Here is a 14,398-nt window from a genome sequence, read left to right as displayed (position 1 = left end):
CCCACTTGATGCTCCCGAAAGGACATTCCATTAGAAAGAAACCATTCGGTAGGGTTCTAACTTTTACGTCTTTGCTCTATATGAATCACATCAATTTCTCAATTTGGTTTTTGCAGGCCAATCCCCTGCCTACTTAACAAAGAAAGCAAGCTCTTTTAGCTTAGCATTAGACATACGTAGTTTATCATCTTCAAGAAAAAGGAAATACGTTGCCCAGTTGTCCTAGGGTTGAGGAGAATATAGTTTGTACCTATTGCCATTGATTTTCTTCGCCATTGTTTTCTTTTGAAGCTTCTCTGCTCTGGAGGTACATCTGATATGTGTTGAATTTTTTCTTTTATCGCTCTTTTCCCGGTTGCAACTCCAACATTTATATGGTTGTTCAGCTTCAATTTTTCTCTTTCACACAGTCACAATTTTTTTTGTTGATAATCCCATTATCTCCAAGGTTTAGAATTGCTTTCGTCATTTTTTCTGTCATAGTGTTGCTCCTTCCTACCTACACTCGTAGTCCTTCCCTCAGTCCCCTGCTTGCTCCCTAAACGAGGGTCTCTACGTCCTTCGATCACACACCATTTTTTTTTTTAATAATGTTACCAACGCTTCGATAATTATAAAGTAATATATATATATATTTAAAATAAATTAAAGTTATTTTTGTTTAGATTCGAATTATTTTAGTTAATATTGTTTAGTTTTATTTTTTTGAAGAGTGTTTTTTTAAAAGAATTTTTTTATTTCATTGTGTATAGTGTTCAGGTATGGAACGTAATAGCTTGAGCATGCTAACAAAATTTAATAAAAGTAGACACAAATCTTTTAATAATATATATAAATTAAATTTTAATGAATAAAATAAAATAATTTTGAAATGTAAGCAAAAATTAAAAAAAATCCTTAAATGTATATTGGTAGATTTTACATGTCAAAATATTAATATAATATTAGCATTTATTATTCAAATAAAACTTGTGCCACTTCAAGCAATGCAATAATAGCATTTGTTGGCTAATAATAAATGATTTATGACATACCAACACTAAATTTAATAGTAGCTTAAGATAGTAGATTGTTGGAAGTAATATGTATCACAACCAAATAGTGGCAACTATCCATCTTTATACCATTGTAATAAAATCATTTGTCATGTAATTAATAGATGAGTAGTGGAAACAATGCAAAGGTAACCTAATTCTTATGAGTTGAATATTTCATGATTTTACTATGTTAATGAATTTTATAGTTGTAATTGTTGTTCTTGACCCTAAGCTTGTTTCATATAAGACTCAATATTGATTGACAAAATTGATAGAAGTTGAGTTTGTTAATTAGCATAAATATTTGTTAAATATTAATGAAAAAATGAGTTGTAATGACCCTTTAAAATTTGATAGATTAATTTTGACTTTCATAACTAAACAAAATAATATATTTTTTTAACTAATTTTAAAATATATTAAAATAATTATTAACTAAATAGAATTGTTCTAAACTAAATTATAAGAAAAAGAATCTCTTCAATAAATAAAACAAATCCCTCCATACATATAACTCTAAAAAAAATAGAAATAATTTTTCAAAATAAAATAATTATTAATATAAATATTTTAAATACATATTAATTTTAATTTTTTAAAATAAAAATAAATTCTATATAAATGGATCTGGTACAATCATTATGAACTTCGACATTACTCGTCATCTCTCTTGATGTAATTAAAATCCTACAAAAAGCAAAGTAACAAAGAGAAATCAGTAATTAAATTTGATGAATGCGGTGAATGGTGCACATTTTTGTCATGGTCTTGCATGTACATCGTCATTACATGCATTGTCATTACGTACCCTTTACGGGAAGCTCAAGCCCGCCATTCATGGCATGATTGTTTCTGACTAGATCATTGTGATTGTGCATCTACATCGTCTCATACACGAAATTCACACAATTCTAATATGTTTTCATTGTCATTAGTTCACCCTTTTCCCCTACCGACAAAGTAAACGGTCTCGAAAGAAAAATTGCAGGCTAATTTTCCACACATTTATTTAGCGTGTGAGAACACACAAATATCTTGACTAGAGTAGACTTTCTGTTTGGGTTAAGATGTTGTAGACTCTAGAAATATATTGGCTATTGCAGAGTACACTTTCTTATAAAAACACAAACAAATTGTTTAACCATTTCACACGACTTCCCAGGGTTTTGATTCGCAGCATTTGTCATCACTCGATATTTTGATTAGCGTGATGACTTTGATTACTTCATTTCTCAAATAAATTACAAAAATTATTTTAAAGTAGCATAACATGGTTTGGAGAACTCAAAAAAAATTTGACAACAAGGGAAAATATTAATGTTCTTTTGTGCCTTTTATTATCTTCAATTTCTTCTTTACCAAAGCCACATGCTCTTTTGAAGTTGATTTTGTTAATTAGAATAAATATTTGTTACATATTGATAAGCAAATGATCTATTTGTTAAAAACTTTTATAATTTGATAGATTAATTTGACTTCCATAACCAAATAAAATAAAATAATTCTTAACTAATTCTAAAGCACAACAAAACAAATTTTAAGTAAATAGAGTTTGTTCTACTGTAAATTATAGAAAGGAAAAACTTTTCAATACATAAAATATATCTCTTAAAAATATTAAAAAATTAAAAATAAAATAATTATGAAAGGAAATTTTCACAACTCCAATTTGTTTTAATTGTGAATATTCTACCAACTCTAATTTGGACTATGGAGAAATCTTGGTTGTTCCAACGTATTTTGTTACACAAGTAGCCCGCAAAAACTGAAGAGAAAAATTCTTGGGTTTAAGATACCATGGAATTTGGAAATATCTTGACTTTATTATACAAGTGACCGACAAAAACAAAAAACTTGTTTAACCATTACACATGGCTTCGCGTGGTGATTTTGATCACATCATTCATCAAATTTAATCATTCCTATTAATTATTTAGTTAAAAAAGAAAAAGTTATATCAAATAAATTTATGTGCTGTAAAAGTGGTGTTTACTATATTTTACTTATTAAAATTTATAATTTTTTTAATATTTTTAATATATTTATTTTTTATTTTTATGTTTAATAGTGAAACACCTTTACGTACTTTAAAAGTGTTGTTTACTATATTTTACTTATTAAAATTTATAATTTTTTAAATATTTTTATTATGTTTATTTTTTATTTTTATGTTTAATAGTTTTGATTAATTTTTTTTTTTAATATAATATTTTTAAATAAATAATAAAAGGTAGTTTTTCAATAAATAAAACAATTTTTAAGTAAATTTAAATGGTTTTCAAATAGAAATAATATAAACAATGTATATTTTTGTTATATTTTTAATTTTATTTTTATGTTTACTAGTTTTGATTAAAATATTTCTTTTAATATAATAATTTTTAAATAAATAATAGAAGGTAGTTTTTTAATAAATAAAACAATTTTTAAGTAAATTTAAATAGTTTTTCAAATAGAAATAATATAAACAATGTAAAAATATAAAAATAATTCTTAAATAGTTATATAACAAATAAAAAAATATTTAGGTAAATAAATTCATGATTGGGCTATGGATGTTTCTTAGATAATCTATTAAAGATGTCTTTACTAATTTTCATCCAACAATACTATTTTGATCATGTTTGTTTATTGATTCTCAATATTGTTTTATTTTCAATTTGTAAATTAGGGTTAAGAAATCCATAATCCAAAAATATTAATTATCAAAATAAATATCCGTATTTTGGGTGCTCCAACTTTTTTGATTTCAAGATATATGAGTCCAAATTTGAATTCCTCAAATACATCCAACAATTCCCAACAACTTATTGACATACTATTGATTTTCTAATTTAAATTTTATCTATTTTTAATGAAATTGACGCTGACTAAAGAATCCCTCTATTATTTAACTATTGTATATAATTTATACAAATCAAATTTTTAAAAATTAAAACATAATTTTTAAATAAAATTAAAAAAATATTATGATACTCAAACTTAAAAAAGGACGTATAAAAATACTTTATGATACACTTCACCACCGTAGATTTTTTCTCAAACTCCAGAATACTATTATTGTGCCAAAGCTTAATTTATATTGATAATCTAAGCATACTTTATTAATAACTTATGCTTTGAATTGTGAGAAAAAAAATATTAATACAAAATTTAATATTTTTCACATAATATTAAATACTAGAATAATAATATATGACAGGGCACATATTGACATAACTCTACGCTTTGAGGACATCCACTCCTTTACCACCCAATTTCAAAGTATTAAAACACAAAGCCTAAATTTATTTATTCCTCCATTCCCATTCTATACTACTCATTCCTGTGCTTCCCACTGCCCCAGCTTGGTCTACCATGGCTCCTCTTTGGTTCTACTCTTTCATCATGCTCTGCATCTTTTCAATCTCCGCTCTTCCTCACTCTCTCAATACCTCTCAACAGCAACAATTGCTCCTGCAATTCAAAACGGCTATTTCCAACAACAACAGCTCTTCACTGCCAGATTGGACTCCCCTTCACCCCCTCTGTAATTGGTCTGCCGTTACCTGCGATCCCTCTTTCCACTCCGTTGTCGCCCTCAACTTATCCAACATGAACTTACACGGCACCATCTCTCCTCTGCTTGGGAATCTCTCCTCTCTTCAATCCCTCGATCTCTCCAACAATGCCCTCACTTCTACCATTCCACCTCAACTCGCACAATTCACACATCTGCAGGTACTCTGGCTACACCGCAATCAATTGCAAGGAACCATTCCGCCAACTCTCTCCGCTTGCCGCAGTTTGTATGATCTGGCACTCTCCTTTAACCAACTCCATGGCAGCATTCCGCCTGAGCTGAGTCTCCTTACAAGATTGAAGTTCCTCAACTTAGGACAAAACAATCCCACAGGTGTTATTCCCCCTTCTTTCAAAAATCTGTCCACTTTAGTTAAATTGTATGTGGGAGAAAATGATCTCACGGGCACCATTCCTCTTGAAATGGGAGCCCTCTCTCAACTACGGGAACTCTCCCTTTGGTCGAATTCGTTGTCAGGCACCATTCCCAGCTCTTTAGGAAATCTGTCTTCCTTGACCTATTTAGAGTTGGCAGAAAACGATCTTCATGGCCCCATTCCCCTTGAATTGGGCATGCTCAATCACCTGCAGATAATTTATCTTTATACAAATAACTTATCAGGCACCATTCCCAGCTCCTTAGGAAATCTGTCTTCCTTGACCGATTTAGAATTGGCAGAAAATGATCTTCATGGCCCCATTCCCCCTGAATTGGGCATGCTCACTCACCTGCAGATACTTTACCTTTCTACAAATAACTTATCAGGCACCATTCCCAGCTCTTTAGGAAATCTGTCTTCCTTGACCGATTTAGATTTGGCAGGAAACGATCTTCATGGCCCCATTCCCCCTGAATTGGGCATGCTCACTCACCTGCAGATACTTTATCTTTATACAAATAACTTATCAGGCATCATTCCCAGCTCTTTAGGAAATCTGTCTTCCTTGACCGATTTAGAATTGGCAGAAAATGATCTTCATGGCCCCTTTCCCCCTGAATTGGGCATGCTCACTCACCTGCAGATACTTGACCTTGGTACAAATAATTTATCAGGCACCATTCCCGGCTCTTTAGCAAAACTCTCGAAATTGACAATATTAGATCTATCTGGAAACCAGCTCAGTGGACATATTCCACGCGAAATTGGCACCAAGCTCTCAAATTTGCAATATCTCAGTTTATGCGGAAATCAGCTTAGTGGAAAAATACCAAAGTCCCTTGGAAATTGTTCCAACCTCACGGAACTTTATTTACATAAAAACCAGCTCATTGGAATGGTGCCGATGGAGCTGGGTAAATTGGACCTCCTTACCAAGCTTTATCTACATACCAATCAACTTGTTAGCGATAGCAGCAATACATTGTCTTTCCTAACTTCTCTAACAAATTGCTCCCATTTGCAAGAAATGTTAGTGTCTAATAATCATCTCACTGGTATATTGCCCCCATCCATAGGCCAACTGTCTTCCAATCTCACTTACTTGGATTTATCAAACAACATGATAGGTGGAAGCATACCACAACAGATTGCCAATCTAACAAACTTAACCTATTTAAGTTTAAGCAATAATCTTTTCAGTGGCAATATTCCATCTAGAGTTAAAAGATTCCAGAAGTTGGAAAGATTGTATTTGGGTGGGAACAAATTAGAAGGAACCATTCCAAGTGAGATAGGTCAAATGCAACATCTAGGACTCCTAAACCTTAGTCATAACCAGCTATCTGGAAAACTACCAGATTCCCTTTGTAACCCCCAGCAGCTAAGACGTCTTTTACTTCAGCACAACAACTTTTCTGGGGAGATCCCTGTTAGTTTAGCACGATGTCAGAAGTTGGAACTCATTGACTTATCTTACAATAAATTTAGGGGAAGTATACCTTCTGATTTCAATGCCAGCCTTAAAAATCTGGAATTTTACCTCAATCTCTCATGGAATTCTCTGGAAGGGTCCTTGCCACTGGAGATAAGTAAAATTGCAATGGCTCAAGCCATAGATATCTCTGGAAATCAACTTACTGGGATGATTCCGATTTCTCTTGGAGACTGCACAGCATTAGAACATCTAAATCTGTCCCACAATGCCTTTGAAGGTCCAGTTCCAGGTTCACTCTTCAAATTACAAAATCTCCAAGAAATGGATCTTTCCAGCAATTCTTTATCAGGTTCAATACCAATGTCCCTTGAAAGACTGAAAGCACTAAAGTACATGAATCTTTCTTTCAATAATTTGTCAGGGCAGATTCCAGACGGAGGGTTATTTCCAAATAGAACTGTTATAACATTCTTTATGGGAAACCCTGGGCTTTGTGGCCCAACGAATTATACATTGCCTCCATGCCCAAAGCAGACTCAAGAAAAGCATTCACTGATAAAAAAAATAGTCTTATCAGTTGTTGGAACTATTGCATTTATATTATGCTCCTACATCTTAGGAATTTTATGGAGACAAAAATTTTCAGGCCAACTATTCCATCCTTCAAATTTTTTTTTTCAGAGGCTTAGCTATCCAAAATTTTCTTATCAAGATCTTGTCATTGCAACAGCCGAATTTGATGAGGCAAACTTGCTTGGAGTGGGGAACTTTGGATCAGTCTACAAAGGCATTTTGAGGGATGGTAAGATAGTTGCAATTAAGGCTCTTAATTTGCAGAACGAAGAAGCTAATAAGAGCTTTAATACAGAATGCAAAGTGTTGGGGAGGATTCGGCACCGTAACCTGGTAAAAATCATAAGTGCATTTTCCTACCCTGGCTTCAAAGGTTTGGTTCTTCAATTTGCATCAAATGGGAGCTTGGAGAAACATTTGCACCCTGACAAAGACGATCACGAATTTAGTACATTGGGATTCAGCGACTGTTTGAGCATTGCTGTGGATGTTGCCCATGGCATGGAATACTTACATCATGATTGTCCTTTGCAAATTGTGCACTGTGATTTAAAGCCTAGCAATGTGCTCCTGGACGCCAAGATGACAGCCCTTGTGACTGATTTTGGTATATGCCGTTTGACTACTCCAAATTCCATTGATTCATTTAGTGCAACAACATTTGCACTCAAAGGATCCATTGGCTATATTGCTCCTGGTAACTTATTTGAGTTCTCATACATTGGCATTATCATTTCCTTTAATAGCTTTTCTAATTTTACGTGAATAAAATTGATTGCAGAATATGGATTGTGGGGGAGTGTTTCCACAAAGGGAGATGTTTACAGTTATGGAATCCTGATACTAGAGATGGTTACAAGGAAGAGGCCAAGTGATGACATGTTTGTGGGAGACCTGAACTTGCAGAGGTGGGTAAGATCAGCTTTTCCAGACAGACTGGCAGATATTGTTGATATCGGGCTATTGCGAGATGTGAATGAAAACATGGAAGACAATAGATGTCTTCTTTCTTTCATTAATGTTGGTTTGCTTTGTAGCAGTGAATCACCAAGAGAACGACCTTCCATGAGAGATGTAGCCAAGTTTGTGGAGAGTATCAGGAGATCTTTCATGGGAGGAGCAGCTGCTTCCAATTTGACATCTACCATATCGGACCTCCTGCACAATACCATTCCCACAGAAACATTGGCATCTGACAGTCAAAGTTCTACATTTTAGATGTTCATTAGTTCGATTAAGAAGTTTCATCCTTTATGTTTGCCGGTTTCAAGTTTGTCTTCCATTACAGGTTGGTCTTCTTTAATGTAAAATCCTCCTCAGGTTAAATTCTATTTCTTTGATCTTGAAAAGCTGTTCAAATTGATGTATATGCATTATACTAGCTTGAGAAAGTAGAATGTTGTCTATATATACTTTCTTCCTCTCATATGCAGAAGTTTAAGATTTGTTTTCCATTCCTTCCTTAAAATTCATTAATCTCTGAGCTTAAAACCATGACATCAATCTGGATGTCATATCAAGGGTGATGTATTCATGTCCAGAGAGGATAAAGCATGAATAACAATTTAATGGGCATCCATTTATTAAGTTGTCTTAATACTTTGGAACAGTTAAATGAAAAATGGATCATTGAATTGCTTACAGAATTTATTCAATTTTATATATACCCTTTAATTGATCATTCGAAATCTGACAAAATGTCTTACATTACATCCGTTGCATCCAAGTTTTGTAGCTACTAGAGCTTGCACATCCTTTCCTAAATATTAGGCTTTGGATATTCTATAGCAATGTTGAAGAACTGTTTTAATTTCAATGTAATAAAAGTCTCCATATCACTCTGTAAAATGCTTGATAAAGAGGATAATTTGGAATTATCAATATGGTCTGGGTTGGATTGAGGTCAGCCTACTATTATATTTCCTTGGATTCAAGGTCAGCCTACTATTATATTTCCTAAGTTATGTTGAGAGTTCAATTTTCTCTAGCTACTGCTTGGCAGAGACACTGTCATGTAACATTTTGGATTTAAGATAAAGGTTGTAATTACAACGGATTAGAAGTCTAATAAATTGCATCCAATCTCAGTAAGAAAAGATTTGTTAAATAGGCTAAGGTTCCTGGTTTTGTATAAATCTAAATGTTTGAATATTTACACCTACAAAGCTAATGCTGCACTGATGCCTTATTTAATATCATCCCAGTCCCAGTGGATATTTATAAATGAGTCAATTTTTTGTTTAAAATTTTACTTAAGGTTTCTCTATATTTACAACTAGTTTATATATTTAGAGACATTCTACTGTAATGCGCAGGATGCCCCTTGTGTATATATTTTGATGGCAAGAGAAAAGGAGACTAGAAATAAAACAGAGACAAAAGACATAAATGAACTGAAAATTTATATATTTATATAATTCAAATACATACATAACTGAAAATTGAAATCCCTTGTTCATTCCTTCTTCAAACTGTTGCTTGCAACTTCTTTGCCTCTGTTTTTATAATACATTAATCTCAAAAACTGCCCTACTTTATATATTAACCTTCTGTTGTTGCAATGAAGCTAAAACAAAAACATTAAAATGCATTTAATTCACGTCTGCTTGTAGTATGGGAAGATCCGAATGAGATTGCAATCAAAGATTTTGTTTTTAATTATGTTGAGAGGCGTCTAAAATTACATCAAAATGTTTGAAACCAAAAATCTACGGGTAAATGAATGAAATATGTCATGTTTCAGCTTTTGTGGAGGTGTTATTTTATTACTCCAAATAAAATAGAACCCTCGCCACCTAGATTCACAGCTTTTTACATGCAGGACTTTAATGGATTTGTATTCTTGGTGTTTAGTATTTTAGAAGAGCATTTATTTTACAGATGATTCTCTTCTATTATAAGATATCTCTCAGCATATTTTACATATATTTTTTAAATATAGATATACTAGTTAAAAATTGTCCTATCCATATCCTAAACGGAGGAAGACTACCAAAAGATAGTAAACAGAAGCACAAATTCAAAAAATTAAATATTATTTCGTGAGAGGCGATCTACAATAGAATCAATGCATGCTGTCCGTGTCTTTTAAGAAAAATTTGACGTGCATTCCCAGTCAATATCCAAATTTAGAAAAATAAAGACTTTGGCACTGTCCAGGCTATTGAAGAATCTCCAAGAGCCTTAAAAAAAACCCATATATAGAAATTTACAAACGACTGTCCAACAATAGATACGGTGTTGCCAAGACAGAGCTGTTACTTTTTGTAGTGGCCATAAATTCAGAAATGGAGATAGCAAATTAGTGGTTTCACATGGAAATAAATGTTTGTAACTGCCGGACATAAATTCATTGGCATGAGACCACATCTCTTTGAGGCATTCTGTCAAACAGTTCACGTGCTTTCTCGGTTTGCATGCATGTCTATGACGGAAGCTGCAACTTTAATCTGTATGCTTTGATGTTTGTGTATGCCCTGCTTTAAAGCCCAATTTGGCACAGGCAAAGGGGATGATGCCAGAAGTTGTGGAATTTCACTTTACACTTAGCAATTGCATTTTCTTGAAAATTTCTATAGCCTTATCAACAAATCCATTTTGTGCATATCCTAAAAACAGCGTAGTCCATGATATTACATCTATTTGAGGCATTTTGTCAAACGAGTCACTTGCATTCTCTATACTTCCCATTCTTCCCTTTTGAAAAGTACTTGAGAATACAAATCTGCATTAATTTTCTAAAAATCCTTGAATTTTAAGGTTTCAAATTTTGAGTTTGAGAAATCTGGATTTTTTCTCAAAAAGTTTTTGGCTTTGTTTTAGTGAATTACTGGTGATTTAGAGATCCAGATTTATGGGTTGTTTCTTTTGGGACAAGTGTCAAAGAGAGGACCACGCATGAGCAAGAGTGTGCTATCAAAAAAGCTCTGAGAAAGTGAGAGGAGTGACGAGCGTGCTCTCAAAAAAGCTTTATCAAAGTATCGATCCCTTCCATGGTGGGCGCCTACCCTCTCCTCTTCTTCCCTCCCTCCATGTAGAGGTTGAGGCGAACGAGGGTGTAGACTAAGTTAATCTGCTACATGGAGAATAGAACATGCAGGCCGATTTTATCTCTCTCTATATATATGTTTATCATGTTTAATGTTTTGGTTATATATATATATATATATATGAATGAAAACATAAGGGTTTAAACCTATCAAAGAGATTCAATCTAATATTTCAAACATGGATTTCACACCATACCAATAAAAACATTGCAAATGATCATCACATCGATAGAAGGCAACTTGCCACCACCCTATTAATCTAACTCAACTTGACCAATTAAGTGGTGAGTGTGAGATAGTTCAATAAGACACATATATAAGATTGTCGGACCAAATTCCTCTCCCGAGTGATACTTTTCCTCACAAAATATATATATATATATATATATATATTGCATAATCATTCATTTGATTCCTAACCAAGATACATATATATTCAAAACATATTCATGAGTTAAAGCATTTTAACTAAAACAAGTAATAGTAAATAGTAATATCACAATGGGGTGTAACACTTGTCCTCATGCTTGATGATGGTGTCATTTGACCACTTGGTTGAGCTTGAATGGGTGTGGAAGGACTCACAATTGGAGGAGTATCTACTGGTACGAAATCTTATTCTTCTTGATGTGATAAATTGGGTGTTGTAGACACATAAATATGTTCACTAAATTAAATAAATATTTAATATTTGTTTAATGCACTAATGTTCTTCTATTAATTAAATTCACATTTAATTAATTCATTTGAATCGTATTCTTCTAATTTAATTAAATAAATTTCATAAATTTATTAAAATTAAAATTGCTAACTATAGTCCAAGCTATTAAATAAATCTATCAATTTATTTAATTCTCCCCTTTCCTTTCATTTAAATAAATTAAACATTTATTTAAAATTCCTATTTAAATAAATATTTTATTTAAATCTCCATCCACTTGCATTCTCCTAAAAATGCAAGTTGCACCAACTATTGTAAATAAATGAATATAAAAATCCTAAAATCCTCACCTACTTGCTCACTAACGCTTCTTCTAGATTCTTCTAATCCCTTCCATTTTAGCCTAACCCCCCTTCTCATCACTTGCACAATCCTAAACCCAAACTAACCCTCAACCCATCATCTCACCCATTTAAAACTCTTACAAAGTCTTAAAGGTTTCTCTTCTTCAACACACTAACCCACATGGGTCTTTGTCCCTTTGACCAAGGCCTAACCATGGCTAACCCTTGCACAAAAGTTTACCCATTGGATAATAGCTTTATCCAATAATCCAACCACATGAGGTTACCCTCATGTCCTCTCAAGAATTTAATGTTTTTTCCCTCTCCTCTCAAGCCCTCTCATGGTGCCACTTGTCACCAATGCATTGGTGGAAGTTGCAAACATGGATTGGGGATCATGCCTCTCTCATGCTATCCTAGCCCTTCATAAGGCAAATCATTCTTGACACTTCAATCAACCATTTTGCCTATAAAAGGAACCTTCATCCTCAAGCAAAGGAGGAAGCATTTTGAGCTTGTTACTATAGTTGAACAATTATTTTTACTTAGCTTTCTCATAGCAATTCTATTTTGTGCATTTGCATAGCAATAGAATTACATTTTGAACTATATTTAATCTTTCATTTGGCATCCATGGATACATGCTAAAAATTGAGAGCTACACTCAAGCAAGATTTTGGATCTTGGAGAGAAGAAGAACAAGGGAGAGCCATCAAGAGCATAATGTAAGCATCTTAGGGAGTCTTTTCTATCTTCTTTTCAGTTTTTTGCTTCCATCTTTGCAGGATTTTTATTCTCTTTTGATATGCATTGGAAAGTTCAAAGTTCATTCACTTGGTTTTGGTTGAGACTAACTTATTGATGTTTGATCTTTGGTTTTTCTTGTTCCCCTTTCATGTGCATCATTTTGGTGCCCATCGTGGGCATAAGTCCCATATTCAACACTAAGAAGTTAATTATTTTTTTACTAAAATTTTTGAAACTTGTAGATTTTCTATGCACAGGTCATGTTTTAGTTTTATTGTCACATGGTTTTGTGCTTCTATTCCGCGTTTAAGCATTTCTATAAAATCCTCTTCTGTTGGTTTTAGTGCTTTTGTTAGTTATTTTAGCGCTTGTGCTCTATTCTAGTGCTCATGTTACTTATTGTAGCACTTTTGCATTAGTGCTTTTGTTCTCTATTTCAACACTTTTTTTTTTACCAAAGTGGCACTTTTGTAACAGGCAGAGAGCTAATTTTTTTAACACCAAGGAAAATTTTAGGCTTGTAAGCCCACAATATTGACTAATCTTTCAAAGGGTTTTGTAGGTGCTAATGTTTCTTGGAGGTTCAAGGGAGTTAGATTAATTTTTTAGTTGACTTTTGTTTCAAGTTTTCTTTTTTTGTTACAAAAGGATTAAAAAGAACCCATCTTTCATTTTGCAAGGTTTAAAAAGGATCACCCATTTCGATTGTTGCCATAAAAACAACTTTATTTTTATTTCTTGCAAAAGTTAAAAAGAACTCACCTTTCATTTTGCAAGGCTTAAAAAAGAATCACATATTTCATTTTGGTGCAAGATAAAAAGAATCTCACTTTTTCTTTGGTGTTATAAAAAGGAACTTCACTTTTTCTTTCTTGCAAAAAGGCTAAAAAAACAACAACAAAAACCTTTATTTTTGCAAGTAGCTCACACTTCTTTTGGTGCAAATTATAAAGAACAAGTAGATTTTATTTTCTTATTAAAAAGGGTAAAAAGAACTCACACTTCATTTTGCAAAATAAAAAGAACAAGCCACATTTTCATTCCTGCAAAAGTTTTTTTTACATTCTTAAGTTCATTATTGCAATTGTTGGCTAAAAAGAAACACTTCATTTTTCTTTCTTGGTTAAAAAGAACACCATGTCTATTGGAGAAACATCTCCAAGAAGTAATTAGATCACATTGCAATGATAGTATAAAAAAAAACCCATATTTGTAAGGAAGTTAAGTAGCAGAACAACTTCCTACACTAACCTTGAGAGGAGGGTAATGCAAAAAATGTTACAGATCATCACAATAGTTATAGAAAATAGAAATAGATATAATAAAATTCAAACCATAACACAGTGATTTACATGGAGAAAACCCTTTCGGGAGAAAAACCCCACACTCCAAAAGCTGCCCAATATATTATTCAGCAATCAGAAAATAGATTACAATATACTTGCAAAGCAAGCTCTTTGCAAGAGTAACACTAATCAGATATTCAGAGGTAACTCATTAGTTATAAGACTCATACACACAAGCTCTATCTCATGCACCTCATATATAGGAGATACAATACAGGAAACTATCAAACGGTATTACAAAACTATGTGCTAAAACTACCCAATA

At 32.7% G+C, this 14,398-nt stretch overlaps 1 protein-coding gene across 1 annotated transcript; it reads left to right on the top strand.

Annotated features, from left to right (window-relative positions):
* Nucleotides 1–4,358: 4,358 nt before the first annotated feature.
* On the top strand, nucleotides 4,359–8,412 carry LOC131069607 (putative leucine-rich repeat receptor-like serine/threonine-protein kinase At2g24130). The gene is made up of 2 exons (XM_059218564.1): nucleotides 4,359–7,683; nucleotides 7,768–8,412. Exons 1-2 carry the CDS (start codon nucleotides 4,395–4,397, stop codon nucleotides 8,202–8,204), a joined length of 3,726 nt encoding a protein of 1,241 aa, XP_059074547.1. The 5' UTR covers nucleotides 4,359–4,394; the 3' UTR covers nucleotides 8,205–8,412.
* The last annotated feature ends 5,986 nt before the right edge of the window (nucleotides 8,413–14,398 follow it).

The sequence above is a fragment of the Cryptomeria japonica genome, chromosome 3 (genome assembly GCF_030272615.1).
Source record: "Cryptomeria japonica chromosome 3, Sugi_1.0, whole genome shotgun sequence".
NCBI classification, from domain to species: Eukaryota; Viridiplantae; Streptophyta; class Pinopsida; order Cupressales; family Cupressaceae; genus Cryptomeria; species Cryptomeria japonica.
Note: the sequence above shows the minus strand (reverse complement) of the source record. Positions and strands in the feature narration are given on the sequence as shown.

Bases quoted from the DNA above. Each gene is read 5' to 3' on its own strand.
- LOC131069607 (XM_059218564.1), top strand. From the start codon at position 4,395: ATGGCTCCTCTTTGGTTCTACTCTTTCATCATGCTCTGCATCTTTTCA. The intron at 7,684-7,767 runs GTAACTTATTTG...AATTGATTGCAG, and splicing joins CATTGGCTATATTGCTCCTG to AATATGGATTGTGGGGGAGT.